Source organism: Protobothrops mucrosquamatus, unplaced genomic scaffold (assembly GCF_001527695.2).
Source record: "Protobothrops mucrosquamatus isolate PMUCROS unplaced genomic scaffold, P.Mucros_1.0 scaffold276, whole genome shotgun sequence".
Taxonomy (NCBI): Eukaryota; Metazoa; Chordata; class Lepidosauria; order Squamata; family Viperidae; genus Protobothrops; species Protobothrops mucrosquamatus.
The window spans coordinates 1,148,980-1,173,412 of record NW_015386620.1 but is presented as its reverse complement, the minus strand read 5'-3'; the positions used below and the strand labels follow the sequence as shown (position 1 = coordinate 1,173,412).

At 36.9% G+C, this 24,433-nt stretch overlaps 1 protein-coding gene across 1 annotated transcript in view; it reads left to right on the top strand.

Moving 5' to 3' along the window:
* Window positions 1–24,433, top strand: part of KIF13A (kinesin family member 13A) — a 59,378-nt gene that overhangs the window by 15,841 nt on the left and 19,104 nt on the right. Inside the window, exons 12-28 of the mRNA XM_029283907.1 lie at window positions 1,184–1,270; window positions 2,475–2,644; window positions 3,198–3,408; window positions 5,108–5,270; window positions 6,309–6,449; window positions 8,108–8,257; window positions 9,270–9,434; window positions 11,239–11,412; window positions 13,504–13,655; window positions 13,754–13,886; window positions 13,988–14,134; window positions 16,408–16,446; window positions 18,179–18,278; window positions 19,084–19,210; window positions 21,927–21,982; window positions 22,697–22,821; window positions 23,918–24,094. Coding sequence (XP_029139740.1) covers window positions 1,184–1,270; window positions 2,475–2,644; window positions 3,198–3,408; window positions 5,108–5,270; window positions 6,309–6,449; window positions 8,108–8,257; window positions 9,270–9,434; window positions 11,239–11,412; window positions 13,504–13,655; window positions 13,754–13,886; window positions 13,988–14,134; window positions 16,408–16,446; window positions 18,179–18,278; window positions 19,084–19,210; window positions 21,927–21,982; window positions 22,697–22,821; window positions 23,918–24,094 — 2,317 coding nt within the window. The remainder of the gene's footprint in view (window positions 1–1,183; window positions 1,271–2,474; window positions 2,645–3,197; window positions 3,409–5,107; window positions 5,271–6,308; window positions 6,450–8,107; window positions 8,258–9,269; window positions 9,435–11,238; window positions 11,413–13,503; window positions 13,656–13,753; window positions 13,887–13,987; window positions 14,135–16,407; window positions 16,447–18,178; window positions 18,279–19,083; window positions 19,211–21,926; window positions 21,983–22,696; window positions 22,822–23,917; window positions 24,095–24,433) is intronic.

Sequence of the window (24,433 nt, the reverse complement as noted above, 5' to 3'; positions counted from 1 at the left end):
CTCAGTATATAATCAACCATCAACAATCAGATTCAGATGGAGCATCTGCAGTGTGAGCTTCTCGTGTCTTTATAGGTCTCATTTCAGTGGGGAGGTGGGTGAGAAGTCCCATATGATTGACTCTTGCACATACACATGACTGGATAGAAGGTATAAACTATGGCCTTACACACCCCCATAGTAGTATGGGGGTGTGTAAGGCCATAGTTTATACCTTCTATCCAGTCATGTGTATGTGCAAGAGTCAATCATTTTTCTCTTCAGGACCGCATGTTTTTATTTATATACCCACACACAAATTCTGTCCCACAAGCATGTGTACAAATCCTTATCTCCACTCCATTGCAACCTTCACTTTACAGTGGATTAGAAAGAGCCTTCTATACACTTTCCAGAAGAGCAGCGATACTAAGGTTCAGGGTTGTCCTGGTTAAGATATTTTCAAGAAAGTCTACCCAAATTCTCCTTGCCCACTCATTTCCACCCCATGTGTGGCTCAGATGAGCTAAGCAGTTTTCTGATTTTTAGGTTTTTATCTTCTCTTTGCTTCAACCATACATGCTACAACATGCTGGATTGAGTGTAGCTATTCACATGCCATACATGCTGGATTGACGATAGCTATTCACATGCCATTTAAACTGCTATATTTCTCTAGCCTAGCATCAAATCAAATCACTTGGATGAAGTCTTGGGGCATATAGCCTATAAAGATACTAGAGTAGTGAGAGATTTGTCACTTCTATGTTCACTACACTTAATGGCCACATAATTGTACTTAGCCTATCAAGCAGTGAGCTCCATCAATTTACTTTAATATCATAGTGACCCGGCGGCGATTTGAAATGGATGGTCAATCTAGCACTTACTAAATATAGCCTGTCTAAGGGGACATTTGGAACTCTTCCCAGATTCTTGGGGAATGAGGGCAAATTCACAGCCAAAAGGCAGTGATTATCCACTCTTTCACTAAAAGACAAAAGAGGGAAGAGACATTACCAGGCTTTCTGTTTCTCCCATAGAAAGAGGTAGCAAATGTCTAGGCTTACTCATCGTCCTTTAATCTTAACCGACTAGAATAATTCTCTGGTAGACTGGACTTTGCTGAAGTACTATCCACAATAGCGTGGGAACTTGAATATGAAGAGTGATTTTAGTCTTATAAATGTGTTTTATTTTTCAGATCATGTGTAAATGGCACACTGGTGTGTTCTGTGACTCAGCTGTGGCATGGAGATAGAATCTTATGGGGAAACAACCACTTTTTTAGGTATTTGTTTTTAATGTTCCATAATAGTTCAGTTGTAATACTAGGTAGCAATACCCAGCCAACCCTTTTCTGGTGTCATAAACTTAAGCATGAAGGGAACTGAATTGTACTTTGCACAGATGAGAGACCACTAGGAATACCAAGTCTGTTGGCTAGACTTTGAAGTCAAAAAAGCATCTCTGAAGAAGATAGCACCAAGCCACATATTTTTCCTGTGAAGAAAAATAACATGATTTGTCCATGAAATCACCAAGTGTCAAAGTCAAGATTTTACTTAGTTTACCTTATTTATATAAATATATACAAGTGAATAATTTTGCTCACAAAGGATACTTCCCAAAAGCATTAATTAAAAAGTTACTATATTTCAAAGATCAGAATTAGTTTTTCTCAGTTTGAGACAGTGATATACAGGCCCCAGTAACTATTTCTAGAGTTTTATTCAGCCCACTTGATATTTTTTTATTTCATACTGTGATACCTATATTGAAGAGAATTTGAAATTAATTCAATCTAAATTCAATTATCACTTGTATCAGCTTTTAATATTCAGCCATATTCATCATAAACAAGCTTGATAGTAAAATGTAACAAATATCATTTTTTGTAATATAAAATTGTTTTATTCTTTTTTAAAAAACAAAATCAAATTTTATCACATTTACCACTGGTAGTAGGAAGACTGACACTTCAACACAATGGTTTTTAGAAACTTTGACCCAATTATCTGCTTTCCCAGATTAAATAATGACATTATCCCCACAAAAAACCTAGGCTTGTTGCTTTATATAAGTATCTTGGTGGTAGCAACTCCAAACTGGATCCTTGACTCATAACAAACTATATATTGTTCCATTCTCTCCAGGCTATTCCCAGAATACCTCCTTGGGGAGCAATTATTGACAATCTAAGAATCCCTACTGTAATATATCGTGACTTCCTGCTAGTGCTGTCTTTCATAATGATCCTCCATATGATGTTTAGTAATTTAGTGATGTTTCAAGAGCTTGATGGGCAGCTAGCAGTATACTTTTGTATTCACATTTTGTAGGATGAGCAAGGACTATAATCACATTTTTTCTTTCTTTGTTTTGGAAAAGTATGTCTTTTCCTGCTGTTCCCAGTTCCTTCATAGAAATAAACTTTATACAAATTTATTTAAAAATCATATTGGTAATTGTATACCTTTTTATTTTTCATGTAGAATTAATCTTCCTAAGCGAAAGCGTCGAGATTGCTTTAAAGATTCTGAAAAAGAAAAAGAACATGAAGCAGAACATGATTTAGATGCAGCCAGCGAAGCTTCTTCAGAACCAGACTATAACTATGAATTTGCACAAATGGAAGTTATAATGAAAATGTTGAACAGCAATGGTGAGAAAATGATGTTCAGGGGTGCTGAAACCGAACAGGTGTAGACAGGTCTCTGGTTTGTAGTATATTGTCTTGATACATAATAAAGAATATACAATTTTTCTATATCAGTAATTGTAGAGATTTTCTGTAAATAGATGTTCTAATAGAAAACTTGGAGTACATTTTCCCAACATTATTTTTATTCTGATAGATGGAACCTAAATATATTTATTGAAAGTTTTATGGGGTTTATCTTTAAAATTGAGTTTTGAAATAGTGTCTTCTGCATTTTTCTAGAATATATACTTCTTCTTCTTTTTAAAGAAAGGCACACAGTTTTTGAGTCATGTCCTTTATTCCACCTTAAATCATTTTAGCTACAAGAATGTGTGAAAATGTTCCATGTTAAGAAATAAGCCAAACTGTACAAAAGGCATATTGGGACAGTATTTTAATCAGGTCAGTGCATAGGGTTGTGAAGTCCAGGAGGATTTTCATAAAGTGATAATGTTATATTAAGCATTCCGACTGGAAATAGTTTCTAAAATAGAGTGGACCCTTTTCTGCCTAGATCCATTACAAAATGTGGTCCAGGTCTTGGAGAAACAGTATTTGGAAGAAAAACGTAGTGCTTTGGAAGAGCAGAGGATATGGTATGAGCGGGAGCTGGAACAGCTCAGGCAACAGCTTTCTCCAGAAAGGCATTATCAGCAATGTGGTGGCAGCCTTTCAGATGCTGCCCAGGCTGCTCAGCAGAAAATAAATTTCTGGTCAGAAGAGAGGTAAGAATATTGTTCTTTAAGTAACTGAGAGATTGAGCTGTAGGACAAAACTTCTTGAAATCATTTTGAATCAATAGTGATACAAAAGGGTTACCTACTTAATTTGTTGCTCACATCTGAGTCATTTAAGTTTTTTGTATTCTGTGTCTGTAAGGCCTTCAGTGCATTTAACTGGGTTTTTTGCATGATCTTCTCTGTAAATATCGTGTAATCCAGTTTACTAAGAGACTATACTTGCCTTGACTTATTCTAACAGTCCTTGCTTAATAATGGTAATTGGGATCAGCAACTCTGTCGCTAAGTGACATGGTCATAAAATGTGATGTCACATTTGTGACCACATTTGATTTGCAACAGTAGTTGCAGCAGTTCCCTTTGCTGTCATTAGGCAAATCCCATGTGATTGCAGCATCCTGTAGTCATGTAGTCACCATTTGCAACTTCCTGTCAGCTTCCCCATTGACTTTGCTTATCGAAAGCTGGCAGTGAAGGACACAGATGGCCATGAACACAAGGATGCTGTGATCCGCCGAGCCCTGAAAACTCATCTGTTCCATGCGGCCGGCCTGGCGTAGTTTTGATTGGGTTTTGTTAGGGGTTTTATATTTTAGAGCAGGCTTTTATGTAATATTTACTGTGATTTTTATTATTGCCTGTTCACCGCCCTGAGTCCCGTAAGGGAGATAGGGCGGTATATAAATTTAAATAATAATAATATATAAATTTAAATAATAATAATAATAATAATAATAATAATAATAATAATAATAATAATAACAACAACAACAATAATAATAATAATCATTATCATCATAATTGTGAGCTGGCTGCCAAGTGCCTGAATCACAATCATCTGACTGCAGGATGCTGTGATGGCTGCAACTGTGAGGAACATTTATAAGTCCTCTTGTTCAGAGTCATCATACCTTTGAATGGTGGCTGAACAAGTGGTGCTGAACTAAACCTGTTGTACATCTACGGAGGTTCTCAGTCATTCAGGTCATGGTTGTCCCAAAAGTGCTTTTAAAAGGGCAACTGAACTTTCTTGATGTTTCTTGAAACTGAAGAAGCTTCTTGGAGGAGAAGTGAAACATCTTCAAGAAAAAGTCCAGTTGCCTTTTTAAAGCACTTTTGGGATAGGCCTACTGTACCATGTGGGTATTACATACTAACATTTAAATTATTTTATCCTAATAATTTGGAGAGACTTGGAAATCATTGAATAAAAACAGATTGAATATTTGTTTAAAAATAGAAAATGCTCTTGATTTTATCAGAAGGCTCTAGGTTGCTTTGAAGCTTTGTTCATGTCTTATTTGTAAAACAATAAAACATAGAGTCTGTAGGCAATAATACATAGTTTAAATTTGGTCCCATAAATCAAATAATCTATATTCCAGCTTTCAGGAAAACTTGGTTATAAAAAATGTCTCCTAAAACACCTGCAAAAATGGATTAATTTATGAATTTGTTTGAATATTTAATTATAAATGTTACATATATTAATGTTAGTATTATTATGCTTTCCTGATGCATAATTATTCTATTTTTCATCAGAACTCTACATCTGGTGACCAAATTTATGCTTTTTCATAGAGAATTTACAAAAAATAATGTTGTAGTCTTCTCAATACTAATATCAGAAACTGATTTTCTAAATTACATTTTTTGATATATTTAAGTCTGGTTTCCTTTGTAGGGATGAATTATTTCGACAAAGCTTGGCAAAACTAAGAGAACAAATAGTTAAGGCAAATGCATTTGTAAGGGAAGCTAACTTTTTAGCTGAAGAAATGAGCAAGCTAACAGATTATCAAGTCACACTTCAGATCCCTGCTGCCAATTTAAATGCAAACAGAAAGGTAAGAAAATGTACTAGCAGAAACTATTTTATGTAAAATGTCAAAAAGTCCACAATCATTTTGTGCTCAGGTTAAGATTTAGCGTCTGATTTTGTGCATGAAGTAGACAGAATGAGAATAGTTATACCCCAAGAATAAGCAGCTTCTTTCATTTTTGTCTCTGTAACCTGTACATATCAGTATAAATAGGGACTCACATATGTACTGTACTGAAGTACTAAAATATCCACAGGTAATCAGAGTTGTACCAAATTAAACTAAGAACTTGGTGATTATTAGTTCACATTTGATAAGACAAAGTCTTGTATAGAGAGCATAGATCACTTCCATTAATGAATATGTGTGGAATACTCAGAACATAGAATGTTAACATAGAATGAAGTAAAAGCTTTCATTTTGCGTGCCAGCTTTTCCCATGCAGGCTGATTCTGGTATGGTCATGCAAAAAAGACTGTTAAAAAACTGTGCTATATTTTGCCCACGTGTTTGTCTCCCCTAACAAATAGCTGACTGTGATGTATTCGGTGAAGTGGATATAACCATGAAAGATTATGCCAAAATAAAGGATTCTTTGTTGATTGCAATACATTCAGTAAAGGAGATTTGTATTCATGCATGAACTCTTAAAACTACATTTAACTAGAGTAATTCCATGTGATTAACATTGAAAACAGATTTTCAAATATATTCCTTCAAATATAAAAAGAGAAAGAAATATATAGAGAGCATCTGAGAAACATACAGATATATAGATTTTTTAAAACACATTTTAAGCACTGAACTTTCATGTTTTAATAAATTAATTTTAAATATTAATGTTAATGTTACATTATCAAATGTTGTAATATTATGGTAACGTTACATTGATTAAATATAAACAAATTAATATTAATTACAATAATAATGTTATTATTTTCTTACTGAGGATGTTTTCATTGTTGATTCATGGTTTTACATTACCAGAATACCTTGGCAGATTTTGGCAGTACACAAATTGAATAAATACTGTAAATAAAATGTTTGTGTTTTGTTATTCAGAGAGGAGCAATTGTCAGTGAACCAGCTATTCAGGTAAAAAGGAAAGGAAAAAGCACTCAGGTGTGGACCATTGAAAAGCTAGAAAACAAATTAATTGATATGAGAGAGTTATATCAAGAATGGAAAGAGAGATTTCAGGAGGTATTTAACCATTTTTCCAATACCAGATTTATAAAAGTATGCTTTCATAAAACCCCCTATAGACTCCATTGCCTCATTCATTTTTATGTTAGTTTATTCTAATCCAGTGATGGCAAATCTATGACACGCGCATCAAAGGTGGCATACACCGCAATGTTTTCAGTGATGGGATACCCAACAACAACTAGTTTTAAAAGCACACAACATTCTCATGATTTTTGGAGGGTATGGTGAGAATGAAATGTGGGTTTGTGTAACTCTGGAAATTGCACAAGAATGGGGCCTCCTTTCAGATGGTTTTCAGAGGTTATCAAGGCTGTAGAAGAGCCTTCTCTGAAGCTTCTTCAAGAACAAAGGCCATGTGCAATCTGGGCATCTTCAGATAGGCCCAGATGTCTGTCACCAGAAAGAGAACATTTCCTGAAAGCAACAGATCCTGGAGACTACTGGGATGGCGTGCAGCAGATCCTGGGGGCAATCATACCATTCCCCAAAACTCATATGCCTTGTGGAATTGCAAGAGGTGCCTTTTTAAGTGGGAGTGGTGGCACTAGAGGTGAAGTCAAGGCCCGGGCCTTGACTTCAGGCCCAATTTCTGCTAAGTGCTGCTGTTCCAGGTGGCCTAGATCAGTGGTTCTCAACCTGTGGGTCAGGACCCCATTTGGGGTTGATCGACCATTTCACGGGGGTTGCCAAGCAAGGCTGTCCGCCATTTTTTTGTCCGCCATTTTTTTTGTCCGCCATTTTTTTCCCCTTTTCCAGCGGGTGCCTTACCTCCCTTGGGCTGGGCCAGCTGCTCCGTCTCTGCCGCTTGCCAGCTACGCTTCGGCCGGCGCAGGGGGCGGAACCACGCATGCGTGGCGCTCCCGGGCAGGGAAAGTCCTCGACTTACGACCGGTTGGGTAGTCCTCGACTTACGACCGGTTTAGTCCTCGACTTACGACCGGTTTAGTCCTCGACTTATGACCGGTTTAGTCCTCGACTTACAACCGGTTGGGGTCGCGGCATTAAAAAGGTTGAGAACCACTGGCCTAGATAGTGCGTGGGGGGAGAGAATTGTTTCTCTTTTTTTGGGGGGGAAGGGTGACACGCCAGCAGACTCTAATTAGACATTTTACAAATTTTTGACACACCATGGCCAAGAGGTTCACCAACACTGGTCTGATTCATTATGCTACCCATATTACGTGGCTAGTACTTTGTAATGTAGTTCCTTTCACTGATTTTGTTGGGCATTACAGGATATATTGCCTGCCTAACAATAAAAAATAAGCATTATCATTATGTTTTATTATTACATTTACATTTCTATCCTGCCTTAACAGTTAAAATGATCCTAATTACTATCTTGTGTCCTGTATTTCAGAGATAATAGAGATTGTTTGAAGTCCTTATTATTTCTGTTTTAAAGATAAATAAACTGTTGGTCCTCAAAATGTTTTTTTTTTTAACTGATGTAACTTTTTGGTGCAAATAACTGTATGTTTCTGCTGTGGTACGTAATATAATTATTACAATAATAATAAAAATGAAAATAATAGTGTAATTATTTATGATAAATGATACATATTCCAAAATATAGCTCATCATTTCCAGGTTGAATCATTTTGATAAACCCTTTATGCCTTTGAAATTCGTATCTTCTTTTAAAAAAATAGATGAAGAGACTCACAGGAAAAAGAGGTGACCCTTTCTATGAAGCCCAAGAAAATCACAATTTAATTGGTGTAGCAAATGTCTTTTTGGAGTGCCTTTTCTGTGATGTTAAGCTTCAGTATGCGGTACCAATAATTAGCCAACAAGGGGAGGTAAGGCTTAATCCATAATAAATATTGCACTTTGTTTGTGAAATATCTTTGTTTTACATGTATATCCCTTTCGGCTTTCTGAGGGGTCCTTGAAGACTTAGCTCTTCCCCCTACCACTGAGCTAGGATGGGGGTTGAGGTGGGAGGCTTGTTTGGTCTGGTGTCTTGGGAAGAGGGTACTTTGGTTTGTGTCTTTGTTTTGTTGATTGTTGTGATCCACCCGGAATCATTATATGAGATAGGCAGCCATATACATCCTGTGAATGACTGCCTGAGTAACTGAATGAATTGCAAATAATGGCTGATGTTATGTATAGCACAGTTGGAATTGCCATCTGCTGTGTTTCTGTTTTTCTCTTTGTTTATTTGGTGCTGCTGCTGTTTGCAGTCTGTATTAGCAAAGTGTTAGAAAAGGCAAAGGATGTGGCTTAAAGGAAAAAATGCCAGACACATTATTACATTGTTGATCTGTGGAGTGAAAGCCTGAGGAAAAGAAAAATCATCCATTGATATCCACAAATAAGCAGGACATCTATGGAACATATGGAGAACAACTAAATTTCATATGGTGACAAATAGTTTCTCCACACTGAGTTCTAGTATGCTTAATTTAAAAGCCATGTCAATGAAAGAATGGTATCTATACAAAAGGATTTTCAAAAGTATTTCTTTCAGAATATGTAAATTAATAATAGGTTTAAGAACACTGAAATTAGATGTACCGTTACATACTGCGAGGGTATGTGGGTCTTCCTCCTGTTTTCCAAGGTCATTTCTACATACCATCGCACATATAAATCTTTGTAGTACAAGTTTATTATCAATATTGTTTAAGAAGACTAGTATGTCAGACTTGAAAATATTATATATGTATTTTTCTTTATTTAGTTGCTGAAGATACAGTTGTATGATATAAATTAAATATATGAAATATATATGTATATCATCTGCATTATTGGTATTAGATGTTAGGGACTTCTTTAACATCTTAAGTTACTATTTTTGTAATACAGGTGGTAGGACGTCTCCATGTTGAAGTCATGCGTGTCACTGGTGCTGTCCCAGAACGTGTTATGGAAGGAGACGATTCTTCTGAAAACTCTAGTGAAAGTGGAAGCTTAGAAATCATGGATAATAATGGAGAAATTATTCACAGACCCAAAAAACTCACATGCAGGGTAAGGGATCCATCATCGATGTCCCAGTGTTTTTTAGGGGTAGATATTTTAAAAAAATACAATTGGGTAATTACACATTTTAGAATGTTTCAATAGGAAATTGTTTCTGTCAATATTTAGAGCTTCGTTGATTGACAATATTAAAACATACATGTGATACATGAAGCTACTGGGAAAGGTTGTCAGGCAATTCAGAGCTGTATATCATTAATATGCTGATGTTACCAGGTATACAGTATGTCTTCAGCTAGGCTTAGCAGGTGAAGACTTGATGTAGTAGCTAGGGTTTGTGTGGGACTGGATAGGAAGAAACAAATAGGGTTTTAATTCCCAACAAGATCAAAAGGCTGTTGATCCTGGTCTGATTCCAAAATAGGCCCATTTTGAAGGAGCATCTTCAATTTAAGATGGCTTGGGTCTAATTAGAGCTTAGATTGAGATTTCTAATTAGATTTTGCCTGCTGCCTACAGCAACGCAGAAAGGACACAGAAAGGATTCCAACCCTATAGGAAATAGGTGGAGCGGGACCTTGGAAGCCAGCCTTGTGTGGTTTCCTTTCTCTTGGAATGCTTGCTTCCCAAAGACAGAGTGGCTCCTTCCGCATTTATGCTCTAGAAAGTGCTGTTCTTCCACAGTTACATTTTTCTAGGGTTAAATCTATATTCTAGCTATGTTCAGCTAACTGCCACTTATATGGAAGTTGTTAATAGTAAGTTTTCAGATTGGGTTCCTTTAAGAATAGATCAATTGTATTCTGTATTGAAGACCAGAGACAAAATGAAGCTTTGGGTGGGGGAGAGACTCATGTCCAGGATACATAATTCCTTAGGTCCTGCCCCTGACCAGAGCATTTAAATAGAAGGAAAAAAAAACTTTCTCTGCTTTGTAATCAAGTGGGTGGGATGGGAACAAAATGCTTTTCTCTCTGCCACCATTTAGAAAAGGTTGAAAAATAAGTTGTCTTCTGTGGCCCTGAATTGTAAAAGGAAGTCCAGCTCAGAACTGGGCAGGGAAAATTTTTCCTCAGCTGCTTTGCCTGAGCAAATGAGAAATTAGGGCTGGAAAGATGCGTTTGTGAGTGAATATGCAAGTATTAACAGAAGGAATATTCATGGTTGCCTTACCTTCTTCTGGCATGCAGCTTCTAGTAACCTTCTCTCGGTTGAACTCAAGTTCAGCTCCTTGCTTGGAAATAATTCCCAATCCTATTCTTACATGAGTTTTGATTTCTTTCTATTGGAGATGTATTCATATTTCAATCGACACTTTCGCTGTCAGTTTTAGAAAAAGCTGATGTTCTGTGAGTTAAAACAAAACAAAACAAAACACCAAAACACCAATTTGAGAGATGTAAGGAGTCCATTTGCTTTAGGGGTCATTTTTTAATTGACATGTAGGCAGTTGACCTTTTCGAAATGTTGTACATACCTCCCCTGCCTTCTCTGTCTTTCTCTCTAACTCAGGTTCATGCAACAATTTGGATTCAGTTTCAAAAAGTGTTTTGGAGCACAAACATAGCACTTTTCTGCAGCTCTTTCAAAGATGGCAGCTTGGGAAGGCAGCTCCATGGTTCCAGAAAAATGTTTTAGTAATTTGCAGAGAAGGGTCATGTCTGAATCCCAATGGGTCATAAGTACCTTCGGAAGTACTAGAAGAACCTTTGAAATCAAAATTGTAGTGCTGTGCTAATTAAAAGATACATTTTTCCCCATCTGAGGCATATTTCTGCATTTTTGTAACTAAATACTTGTTTGGAAACAAAAATATTTTGGTTTATTGAATTTACATTTTATCATTGTCCAGGTAAAAATTAAAGAAGCAACAGGACTACCACTGAATCTTTCAAACTTTGTCTTTTGTCAATATACCTTCTGGGATCAGTGTGACCCAACCATTGCAGCACCAGTTGTAGATCCAGATGTGCCTTCACCTCTGAGCAAAGATGTCCAATTTACAGTGATTTTCTCTCATTGTAGGGTAATTATTTGTTTTTCTTTAGACTATCATGTTTACGTTTTTGACTTGTGTATTGCATATACACTGTGGGGTAAAGGGATTTGGGTTAATCCATTTTTGTAAATGCAAAAAGCCTCAATATTTATTCATATGAAAAACATGTATGCAAATGATTTAGTATCTATTTGCAAGCCCAGTTCATTTGTCTACCTCAAACTAAGAGTAGATCATAGATACCTCAAAAACAAGTACACACAATGAGCATTGCTTTAGCAACATATTTACTTTTGTTTTTAAGATGGAGGGTTCTTTGTGCTGGTTTTAAGAGACGTCTATGCAAAAAGAAATTATTTCAGAGAATAGTTCATTTGTCTGCCTATCTGAAGTTAGTAATACACTTTTGGGGCTGCCTGTATTATAATTGATTCTATGTGTTTCGCTAGGCAGGCATCTAGATATTTAAACAATTGTGGATTTTATTAAACCACCATAAACTATAAGCTATTACATATATCAAAGAGAGACATTATGTATCCTGCTTCTGGTAGAATTCTTACAGGTAATTCTTGGCTTACAACAGCATTTTGGACGGGAATTTCCATCATTAAGCAATGAGGTTGTAAAGCGCGATCACATTGCTTAGCAACAGCAATCTCTGCAGTCCTGGTTGCCATCATTAACTGAATCCCATGGTTGTTAGGCGAGGCAAGGGAGGTGCAGGTCAGGGAAGGTGCGCAGGGGTGAATGAGTGCAGCACAAACACAGAGAGGTGGTGGGGAGGATGCACAGATGGGGAAGACTTATCCCTGAGATTTCTGACCTTTCCTGCCAGCTTTCCAATTGATTTTCTGGGGAACCAGCAGGGAAGGTTGCAGGGGCGCTGTGACTGGTCGTCAGTGGAAACAGGTTGCCAAGCACCCAGGTCGCAATATCATAACCGCAAAGGGTGCTGGGATAGCTATAACTCTGAGTGCCATCCTGACTTCGAATGGTTGCTGAACGAATGGCCATAGGTCGAGGACTAACTGTAGGATAATTTAAACTTCAGGGAAAACCAGTGGGAAAAGGAAGTTCTTAAAAGAGTCTGGTGAGAGAAAAAAAGCAAGCCATTTTCTTTTGGTATCAGAGGATATCCATGAATCCAATTTATTGATTGGATTTACATCTACTGTTCAAAACAGCTTTTCTCAATTTTCAGTTAGTTTTAAACATATGCAATTAATATAAAGTAATTGGTGAAGGGAGCTAATTTGGTGTAGAGCAGTGTTTCTCAACCTTGACAATTTTAAGGCATGTGGACTTCAACTCCCAGAATTCCACAGCCAGCATTGCTGGCTGTGGAATTCTGGGAGTTGAAGTCCACATGCCTTAAAATTGTCAAGGTTGAGAAACACTGGTGTAGAGGTTAAAGGCAGCCTGCTATAAAACAGGAGGACATCCTATTCCTGCCTCAGTATGAAACCAGTTGAGGGTTCTTGGACCGCTCGCTCCCTCTCAGCCCTAGGAAGAAAGCAGTGGCAAACCACTTCCAAATATTTTGACAAGATAAAGGCAGGGATGGTTAGTACAGTCTGGCCAGAATCAACACTGAGTCAAAGGCACAAACACATGAACCAAACTTTTAGCTAAAACCAACAGAACCAATGAAAAACATATAATCATTAAAAGCAGGAAAAAAAAATTGCACACTGTTATATAATTAATCTTACAATAATATAATTAAAAAGATAATTAAGTAATCTTGTAACTTAAAAATTAAAGTTTATTGGGGGAGAGGTGATAGCAATCATTTCAAGTTCAGCTTTGCCATGCTGCGATACAGGTTTGAATACAAAATATATTGTATCCACCACTATAAAAACTGGTTTTTGATTATTTCTGAAAGCATTCTATTGTTATAAAATAGAAATCTGTTAACTATATCCTGGAATCTGCGCGGTACAGCATGCTGGTGCAGATGAATTGATTCATGGAACGATCTGCCCGCTTTAGCTGTATTTTTCTCTATATTTGCAATCCATTTTGAGTCTGGGAATTTGATGTATTTCTTCATTACCGACCATACAGGGCATACATTATGTTTTCTGTGGTAAATGTTCCCATTTTTTTTAGGATTATATGGTGAATGTAACAGAGGAATTTCTGGAGTTCATTGCGGACGGAGCTCTTGCTATTGAGGTCTGGGGTCACAGATGTGCTGGAAACGGAACCTCCATATGGGAGGTAGATTCTCTTCGTGCAAAATCTAGGACCTTGAGAGACAGGTATTACATTATCCTTGAATCTTCAACAGGAATGAGTTATTCTGGGCCTTCCGAAAAGCATATTTATTGATTTGTTTTTTTAAAAAAAATGTTTTCAGGTGGAATGAAGTAACACGTCGAATAGAAATGTGGGTTTCAATTCAAGAACTAAATGAAATTGGTGATTATGCAGCTGTGGAGCTTCACCAGGCAAAAGATGTAAACACAGGAGGAATTTTCCAACTTAGACAGGTATGGTGGATGGGATTTTCTCCTCTTAAAAAATAATGCTAGTGTATTAGTATATTTTTATATTACTTCCATTCTCCCCCTTTTTTTTTTTAATTGTGCAGGGTCATTCTCGTAGAGTTCAGGTGGTAGTTAAACCAGTGCAACACTCGGGAACATTGCCACTTATGGTCGAAGCTATTCTGTCCGTTTCCATTGGCTGTGTGACTGCCAGATCAACCAAACTGCAACGGGGCTTAGACAGTTACCAGGTAGGCCTTTTAAATATTAAAATATTAAAGGATACAAATTTAGTCTTTCAGTTGTAGCGTGTAATGTAGCTGTCAACATGCGCATTTGAGTTGCTTTCTCCAAGTTGTACATCATAATTCATAAATGGACCGTGGCATCAGTGTTAGAATGAGTTCCGTGTACGCCACTTCTTTCTGACTCTCTTGTGACCTTCAGATCATTATAAGATCATCAGTTCTTTATAGGTAGTGTTTGATTTAGGACCACAACCGAACCCAAAATTTCTGTTTCTAAGCGAGATACTTGTTAAATGAATTTTGCCCCATTTTATGACCTTTCTTGCCACAGTTGTTAAGTGAAGTTGTTAAATTAATAACATGGTGGTTAAGAGAAATCTGTTTTCCCTACTGACTTTGCTTGTCAGAAAGTCGCAAAAGGTGATCACATGATCCAGGGACACTGAAACTGTCATAAATATGAGTCAGTTGCCAAGCATTTGAATTTTGATCATATGACCATCGGGATGCTGCAATGGTCGTAAGTGTGAAAAATGGTCATAAGTCACTTTTTTCATTGATGCAACTTTGAACAGTCACTAAATGAACTGTTGTAAGTCAAAGATTACCAGTATTGGGAGATACGGAATGATAAATAGACACGTCCTGGGTAGTATGGAAGGAATATATGTGCCAGCAAAATTAAAGTTACGAGTTCTTAATATTCTTATTCTCTTCCTCCCTCCCTTTCTCTCCATCATGTATCTCAAATCTCATTGGTGAGGATGATTCCTGTTGCCCATTTAAATAACTTGGTGACTTGTAGCTATTTTGAGCTAAAACTTTCAGGATTTCTGGCCATAGGACAGACTGGTTGGGACTTTATCTCCAAGCACTTAGAAAAGAACCAGGTTACCTATTCTGAAATAAACTATAATTTATTATTTCTTTTTTTAAAAAATCACATTAACACTTATGGGTACATGTATCTCCCCTTACATAATACCATAGGCATATATATTTGCTTCTTTCTCAGATATAAGTGGAAAAAAGTCAAACATTTTCATTTTTACTTAACGATGAACTATAGCTCTCTTATTATGTGCAAATTCTGAAGTATGGTAGGTGCTACACTAAAAAGGTAAAACTATCATTCGGTATTGGTCTGTTTCATAAGAAAAATCAAAGTGGAACCATTTTCTCTTCACCTTTTATGTTTAGAAAAAGATAGCACAAGCCCAAAGATCAGTATAGATTGTTTACTATTTGAACTTTGGGCTAGCCAGTGATAGTTGCTTACATGCCATTCTACATACAGAAATTTGTAATGTATTTCCAGGGAAAGAAAATGGTACTGTAACTGGCAGCCATTTATCTTCCATTATTCTTCCCTTAATATGTAATTGGTGTAATAGGTGTAACAGGTTTTTAACCCTAATAAATGGGAGTAATTGATTCTATATTTGAGTTAAGAAATGCAAATTAAGTTTTGGATAGCATGAATAAAAGTCTTAACTAATCCTATAGAGCAGGATAAAAAGGATGAAGGCACATTTGTGCCACCGAAAGCTCCTTAGAAGAAAAATCAACTATACATGAAACAAATAAATCATTCTACTTTTCCAATAATTAAATATAGCTTACAATCTTTTAACCCATCTTTCTTTGATGAGTTTCTCAGTGCAGTAATACTACTTCCCTTCGATTGCATATGCTATCCCAGAGTACGCCAAACTGAGCACAGCCTTTGGGTAATCAAAGAACAGATGTGCTCTTCTCCCTTCAAACATGACTTCAAAATTGTTGAACTGCGATTTTCAGTTTATGTAATCCAAGAAACTCTCCTTTGTAGTGTTTTATTTCCCTTGAGAAAGTGTAACTGACAAATTGCATCTCAGCAGCCTAGAAAAGGAAATCCCAGCCTTTTGGGAATTCCCGACTCTCTTACATACACAATAAAGTTATGGAAGCTCAGGCTTCTTTAAAAGGTGTGGACTTCAACTCCCAGAACTCCCCAGCCAGCATAGCTGACTGGCTGGGAAATTCTGAGAGTTGAAGTCCATACATCTTAAAGTTGCCAAGATTGGGAGTCCCTGGCATAGAAGCCTGAGCTCCCATAACCTTATTGTGTATGTAAGAGAGACATTTGATTGCTTCCTTGAGCATTGTTAGTCAACTACTGAGGCTAATTTGATGGGGGTTTTCAAAATCTGTATTGCATGTATCTTGCATTTGTTGAGGTGTGTTACCAATAATGCATGTTCCATGTGTTTATAAAGCTTATTTTTTTCCATCAGAAAGGAGATGATGATGATGGTGATATGGATAGTTATCAGGTATTGCTGCTCTTGCTATTAAATCACACGGCATGGGGCACAGCTAATGCTAATTGTTACCAAAGCATTTCTAGAATATTAGCACAAACAGTGCTAGCTTTTGAAGTACTCTCTGGCTTTAAAGGTCTTTTCAATTATTTAGATTAAATTTAACCGTAAATTATATTGTTGCGCTTGACATCTATAACTATCAATATGCCATACGCAGTATTGCCATACGTTGATTGAAAATGCATTTAGTTAATCGTTGTGTTAAAAATTCTCTTAATGACTTGCAAAATAATTAGAACAATAAAACAGCATATAAAATAAATGCAGTAGATCAAAGGATAATAGGTGCTTCTTTTAATAGATTAAAAAACATGAATGTTATAAGTAAAATGCTTGCTTTAGAAATTTTTGTACATATATAACCTAACCAACACAACTGAACAGTATTCTCAACAATCTCAAACACAACTCAGATTAAGTGAATTACTTGACAGAATAATTCTTGCACAAAGTTGAAATCTTTTTTAATGTATGAATGTCTGCATTTTTAATTTCATACAAAATCCTATTAGATTTTTAAAGTCAGTAATCATCCAGAATTTAAGTTTTATTCTGAGTTAATGTTGTGCAAATTCAATTTTTAGTCATATGTTAACTTTTTTAAAATATCAATGAATGCTTCTTTCCTAATAATAGCTTGTAACAGATTTCAGAATTAAATAATACATTTTAATTCAAAACTAATAGAGGTTTTTAACTTTTTAACTTTTAAGAAGCAGCAAAATTAGCACAGGTATTAGTTTCAACATATTCTAAAATAGTTTAATAGAGATTGTACAGTGACTTATTATGGACATTTAGCTTGAACTACTTGTAAACCTTTATGCTGAGACTCAGATTTGACTCTATCATGTACAAAGAGGACCATACGGATCTAATTTAAGGGTTTATAGGTAATGAGAACTGAACCCCATTCCCTTTCTCCAGTGCAAATATTGATAATTTTCTGCAGACCTTTCCCTAGTCAATCCTCTGTGATTAGATACATTCCTGATTCTAAGATGGATTAAAGGGAAGGTGGCTTCAGGTTCAGATTATGGGAAGGTAAATTAAATTAGGCAAAAATTATATACCCCCCCTTACTCCTGTTTGAGTTCTATAGATCCAAGTTTAAATACACAACCAAGCTGCTCTCACAAGTAGTTTGAGCCCAAATTAGTTACTAATGTGCTTCAAGCTGCTTATAGTGCTTCTTGATAATGTATGCTAAAGAACAGATGAAATATTCCTGTAATGTCAAAAAGCATGACTGCATGGTTTTTGATTTTGCATGGGGATGGTTTAGTTGCATTGGTAAGAGCGAATTATGAAAGAATTGATGCAGTTTTAAGGGTTGTTATATTGATTTAATCAACACTTCCTTGTGCTACTAAATAATTTGTTGACTGCTGCATTACTTTCCTGCTTAGGTTTAAATCACAGATTTACAAAAATGAATTTGAAATAGAGAAATATTTCTATGAATCAGTTGCATTTTCCAGCTTTTCTTTCTCTCTGCTGTTTGTAATTTGGGTGAGCTTGCCTTTTGGGGCAATTTATTGTGACACTGTTGTAACTGAAGTATTTATTCTTCCCTGTATCAATGATCAAAATGATTAAGTAATTTTCTCCAATCAAATCTGAAGCTGTAGAAAATTAAATATGTATATTATCATTTCAGCTATATGCTTTTTTCCACTAGGAGGAAGATTTGAATTGCGTGAGGGAGAAGTGGTCAGAAGCGCTAATAAAACGCAAAGAGTACTTAGATGAGCAAATAAAAAAAATCAACAATAAACAAGGTTTGTGAGCCTTGTGACTTAGCTTCTTTTATAACCCCCTTTTGTATTGTTTGCAGATAGTGTATGGTGCTGTCATGGTCTCCTACAAATATTTATTTTAATATTTGAAAATTATATAGTTCAAAGAAAACTTTTAATATGGCAACCATGATGCTGTTTAGTTTATTATAAAATGAAACTGGATAGCTACTTCAATGAGAGATATCATCATCATCATCATCTTCATCATCACAGTTGGAAGGGACCTTGGAGGTCTTCTAGTCCAATCCCCTGCTTAAACATACCATTTCAGACAAATGGATGTCCATTCTCTTCTTAAAAGCCTCCATTGATGGAACACCCACAACTTATGAAGGCAAGCCATTCCACTGGTTGATTGTTCTCACTGTCAGGAAATTTCTCCTTAGTTCTAGGTTGCTTCTCTCCTTGGTTAGTTTCCATCCATTGTTTCTTGATTTGCCTTCTGGTGCTTTGGAAAATAAGTTGACACCCTCTTCTTTGCGACAGTCCCTAAAATATTGGGACATGGTTTCATGTCACCCCTAGACCTTCTTTTCACTAGAGTAGACCTACCAAATTCCTGCAACCCTTCTTCCTGTGTTTTATCCTCCAGCCCCCTAATCATCTTAGTTGCTTTTCTTTGTACCCTCTCATGAGCTGTGTTAGAGCTGATTTTCGTCCATTGTTAATTTAAAAATAATCCGCCATGCTTCCTCACAATATGGAACAAAATATATTGTGTCTTAAGAATTTTGCCTCTGATATGCTGTCTCTTGCCTTCTCCGTGTATTACTTTGCCTTATAGAGAAAACAGACGATGACATGGAAAGAGAAGCCAGGCTTGTAGAACAATGGGTGGGGCTCACAGAAGAGAGAAATGCTGTGCTGGTCCCAGCACCAAACAGTGGTATTCCAGGTGCTCCTGCAAACTGGTAGGTGGAGAGAATCACTGCATCGCATTGCACATTCAGTGTAAAATAAATTCATATGAGTATCGAAATGCGGGGATAGGAGGTTGCTGTGTTACAATATGTGTGGGATTAATGTTAAATTTTATATCACATCAAGCTGATGCTCTGAGAAAAGTTCGCAACATTAAAGTAATACAAACACAAAGAGAAGGAACCCAATTACAGTAGGGTAATATATCATCGTATAATAAAGAATAATTCACTTAATCTCTTTATCTCCCCTCTGTTTTCTAGGGGTGCAGTTAGGCATGGTAAAGTTTTTTTAATACTTATGTTTGGAATAATTTTTCTGAGTCTGATTGCAACAGAAATTTGAGAGAAATACAATTTATATTTAATTAATTAATTTAATATATTTAATTCATTCCTCCTTCACCAGTTTAGTAGAGTAGTTATAAATTTAGATTTATTATACACTGTCATTCAGGCCAGTGTGGTGTAAGGTGTTGGACTAGGAGTTGAGAATTTCAGTCCTAAATGGCTTTGGCTAATCGCACCCTCTCAGTCTAACCTATTATACAGCCTTCTTGTTACGTGATACAGTAGAAAGAGGGGGTGTCTTTTGGGTGAGACCTTAATTTGTTTCCAAACTGTAATAGACTCAGCCAGACTATTTGATTTCTGCTCTGTCTTTCATCGAGGAATTCAATATGATAGTAGTTTCTGCATATAGCGTTGATGAATGCAAAAATATATTCTTTGTTAACTGTTAAAGTCTTACTGCATTGTCTAAATCAGGGGTGTCAAACTCAATTTCATTGAGGGCCGCATCAGCATTGCGGTTGCCCTCAGGGGGGCCGGGTGGATGCTGCCTACTGGGTGGGCGTGGATGGAGTGGGTGTGGCCTACTGGGTGGGTGTGGGCAGCTCTACATCATTCATGTCAAGGGTGCCTGTGGGGGTCTGGGCAGGAGTGGGACAGATCTGAGGGTCTCTGGCAGAAAGGGGTGGGGCCAGGGCAGAGCCCATCAAGCCGGATATGTGAAGTAGATGAGGGCCATTTGCTGGCCACTTCCAGGCGATGGTGCATTTCTTCATTCCTCACAAACGGTGACACTTCCCCAGCATGCACCAGGGGGCGGGGCTGATGCGGCAGGGGCTGGTTCCTCGCTGTTTCCAGACGACCTTGTGGAGCTAAGACTAAATGCATTTCAGCATAGATGGCCACCACAAAATTGTACATTGGCTCCTGGCCGGCCTGGGCCAGGGCCATGGCAGTGGGGGCCGTTCCCTCACTGTTTCCAGGATGGCTTTGTGGGCCACATGAAACTACTTTGTGGGCCGCATCCGGCCCCCGGGCCTTGTGTTTGACATGTCTGGTCTAAATAGTCTTATATGGATCTAAAGATCATGATTTCCAAAACTATTAGGATTTAAGGTTGTTGTGATGAATTTAGAGGAAGAAGTGGGGGGGGGGGAAGGAATTAGAAGTGGAATGTCAGGTTTGAGGCATTAATGGCTTATTATCTAAATCAATGGTGGGGGGCACCTGTGTAACTCCTGAGAATGTTGCTGAAATCTGATGAACTTGTCAAATCTCATCTGAAGTTCCACAATTATTGTGAAATCTTAGATCAGGCCACAAATTAGCCAGCACTAGTCACCAGAAACATCAAATCAATGCTGCATGCCCTGAACTGGTGGCCCAAGGTTTCTAATTGCCTTTCAGAGTGCTGACTTTAATCCACAACTTTAAATAGTTTGGCATCAAGATATTGCCAGGATTTTAACCTATTCAGTGCATTTATTCCAAGAGAAAGTTCTAGTGAGTACCTAAAGTTAGAGATGTTTTACTGTTCTAAGGTGAGGAGATAGCATGTTTTTATTATAGGTCCAGTCCCTCCTATCCCCCTCACGCCACAGAATCACCTCAGAAAGATACTGTGGTCAACAGTATCAAAAGCAGCCAAGAGATCAAGAAGCACCAGGATGGATACAGAATCACCCTCCAGCCTCTGCCACAGATCATTAACAAGCGTGACTAAAACTGCCTCAGGACTATATCCTGGCCTGAAACCTGTCTGAAACAGGTCTAGATAATCTGTTTCCTCCAGGGTTTTCCACAGCTGATGCTGGCTTTACCAGGTAGACCAGATAGGAAACACGAGAAAATAAGTGAATTCTGCTTTATCAGAAAGCTACATTAACAGAACTTTACATGTCTGAAATTATATTTGTCCCACCATCACATGTACAGCCCAAGAACCTAGGGAGGGTCCCTTCTGTGCCTCTTGTTCGCTCCACTATGCTATGCCTGCTCTTATCTGCTGGTTCCCTAGGCAGCATCTCTTCACCCATCTCCCAAGGTCATTCCCATATACCAGGGGTAGGCAACCTCGGCTCTTTTATGACTCGTGGACTTCAACTCCCAGAATTCCTGAGTCAGCTATGCTGACTCAGGAATTCTGGGAGTTGAAGTCCACGAGTCATAAAAGAGCCGAGGTTGCCTACACCTGCCATATACTATTACATCTGCAGACTGACAACCTTGTCCAAGTAGGGAAGATTGGAGACTGGATGATAGTTACGGTACCAAAAAGTATTGGGTCCAAGGACACCCCCTGGAGGAGGGCGTGCCTCATTGCCACTTTCAAACCCAGGAGACCTTTAATTTACCATTAAAATATCTCTGCAAATTATGATTCAATCTATTGATTGATATATATCTTCGTTATTAGGGTCCCACCTCCTGGAATGGAAACACATGTCCCTGTACTTTTTCTTGATTTAAATGGTAAGTTCCAGTTTGGTATTCATGATATAGAGCTGTGGATATTCAAGATACAGTTTAGTACTGCCTAGAAAATAGTTTTCAGTTGCACCTTGGACCTGAAGTGACTTTTGGCAAATACATCATTGGATTGTTGAATGTGTTGAGAACAATCCAGTCTTGGGCAATAAAATTCCCTTAGGGATCTTAATAAAAATATAGGTCATCTAGATGTTGTTTCTGCTGAGGCAGTGCATAGTAATAAACTATGGTAAGTCTCATAAATAAAAAAGTAGCTTATGAAACATAACAACAATTTAAAAAGCCAAAATCTATCTAAAAATTGTGTGTAGGTTTTCAGTTTGTTCATAATGGTGGGTGATAAATTAAGAAGCTGGCTGTTGTTGAAGGCATATATTTTGCTGTATTTAATTGCAACTTAGAGATGAAAATTGGAAGGATATTGTAGACATTTGAATAAAGTTTTATCAGGTATTGTGGTAAATTTAGATTGCAATTAAAATAACTTGAATAACTCCCTATCAGTAATTATCCTCATTTAAGAATCCAGTGGTTGATATTGATTGCCAACACACAAATCTATTTCTCAGCAGTGTAATTTGTATTTAGGATTTATTTTATGTTTTTTGTTTGTTGTTACAGTTCTACTCACATGGTCCTGGGTAGAATTTAAAGCTAGTCTTGCCTTAATTGTAGTTTCATTTTCTTTGTTGGTAGCTGATGATCTTAGTGCCAATGAACAGCTTATAGGTCCACATGCATCTGGAGTGAACTCAATACTACCAAAGGAGCATGGAAGTCAGTTTTTTTATTTGCCAATAATAAAGCAGAGTAAAGATGAGGTAAGTAGATTTATGGTTATTCTGGTTTTATTACTAGTGGTCTGTTACATGATTAATATTATTTCATTCAAATCTTTAATACTTATTTCTTGCATTTTCTTTGTTAAATAATTTGTGTTTTGTTTAGACTTATTCCTCAAGAATAAAATTTAACATATAGATGTTTATAGAGTAGCCTCTAGTTTTTTAACTCCTATTATTGTAGCCCTTTTGTTGAATGAATAAATAAATATTAAATTATTAGTTGTTATAATTCCCCAACTAATTTGCATCAAAATACCAATGAACTCACTTTCAGTTCTTGAACATCTTATTGACTGCTATGGAAAATAAGATGTAGACTAAACTTCATTAATATTCTGTTAGCTAGATACGTTCAAACTATAACTCCTCACATTTATAGATATTATGGCCAATAATTGGGAATTCTGGGAGTGGTAGTTCTAATAAGAGGACACCAAATTCAGGAGAGCTGCATTAGTTAGAGCTTCGCCGTAATCCAAATGGGTTTGTATTACCTTAAATTAAATAAGACATGCAATAGCATATTTTTCTTGTATGTTTATATACATAGTTTACGTATGTAAAAATACAAAAAAGAGATTTTTCCTTATAGTAGAGTAGGATATCCTAAAACTAAGTTGCTCCTCCCACTTGGCCCAGACTTTTCAATGAAGATATGGTAAACATGAAAGCATTTAGGTCAACAAAACAAGAGAATATTTGTAGTTTAGGGTTGAACTGCGGGTCCTTGGGGCTCTCTTGAGCTTTGTTGTTAGACTAGATAACATCAGTTTTAGAAGGGAATAGAATTAGCTCTCATTTTATATACAAGTAGTTTGCCTGTCAGTGTTGATGGGAGTGGTCTTAGAATGGCAGTTGTTAGAAGCATAATTATGAATTCTACCACCAGCCACCTCTCAACTTTAAGAGGTAATGGGGGGGGTATTGCTTTAATCTTCTGCTACGTGTCTCAATGTACACTTCATTATCTAGGATAAATAATTTTCTTCAAGAAAATATATGTTTACACTTTGGATCCTCATCGAGGTGAGGTGAGTTTCCTATTTCACCTTCAACCAAACTATCCATTTAGATTTCAGCCACTGCAGCCTGGGACTCTTCTGTACATGATTCAGTCCACCTAAATAGGGTAACACCTCAAAATGAGAGAATATATTTGATTCTCAAGATTACAATCCAACTCAGCCATCCTGCTGCAATGGAACTGGTATTACGTAAACGGATTGCTGCTAATATTTATAATAAGCAGGTACGTGGCGTCTTATATTCCCTAGATTTTTCCATACATTCTGTTTTGCTCATATTTTTTTACCATTTTATTACTTTAGCAGTTGAAAGAAAAATGAGATATAGTAAAGTTAGAAGATGGGAAGCAGATCTGTTCAGTATTCTTCCATTTCCATCTGTAGTTTAATTCAAAAGTAAATATCATTGCGCAAACCTCAGTATTATATTTCACTGCTTTAGTAATTTTATAATTGAACAAAGAATAGGTAGTCCTCAATTTACCACCTCAATTGAGCCCCGAACATCTGTTGCTAAGCTAGACAGTTGTTAAATGAGTTTGGGCCCATTTTCCAACTTTTAT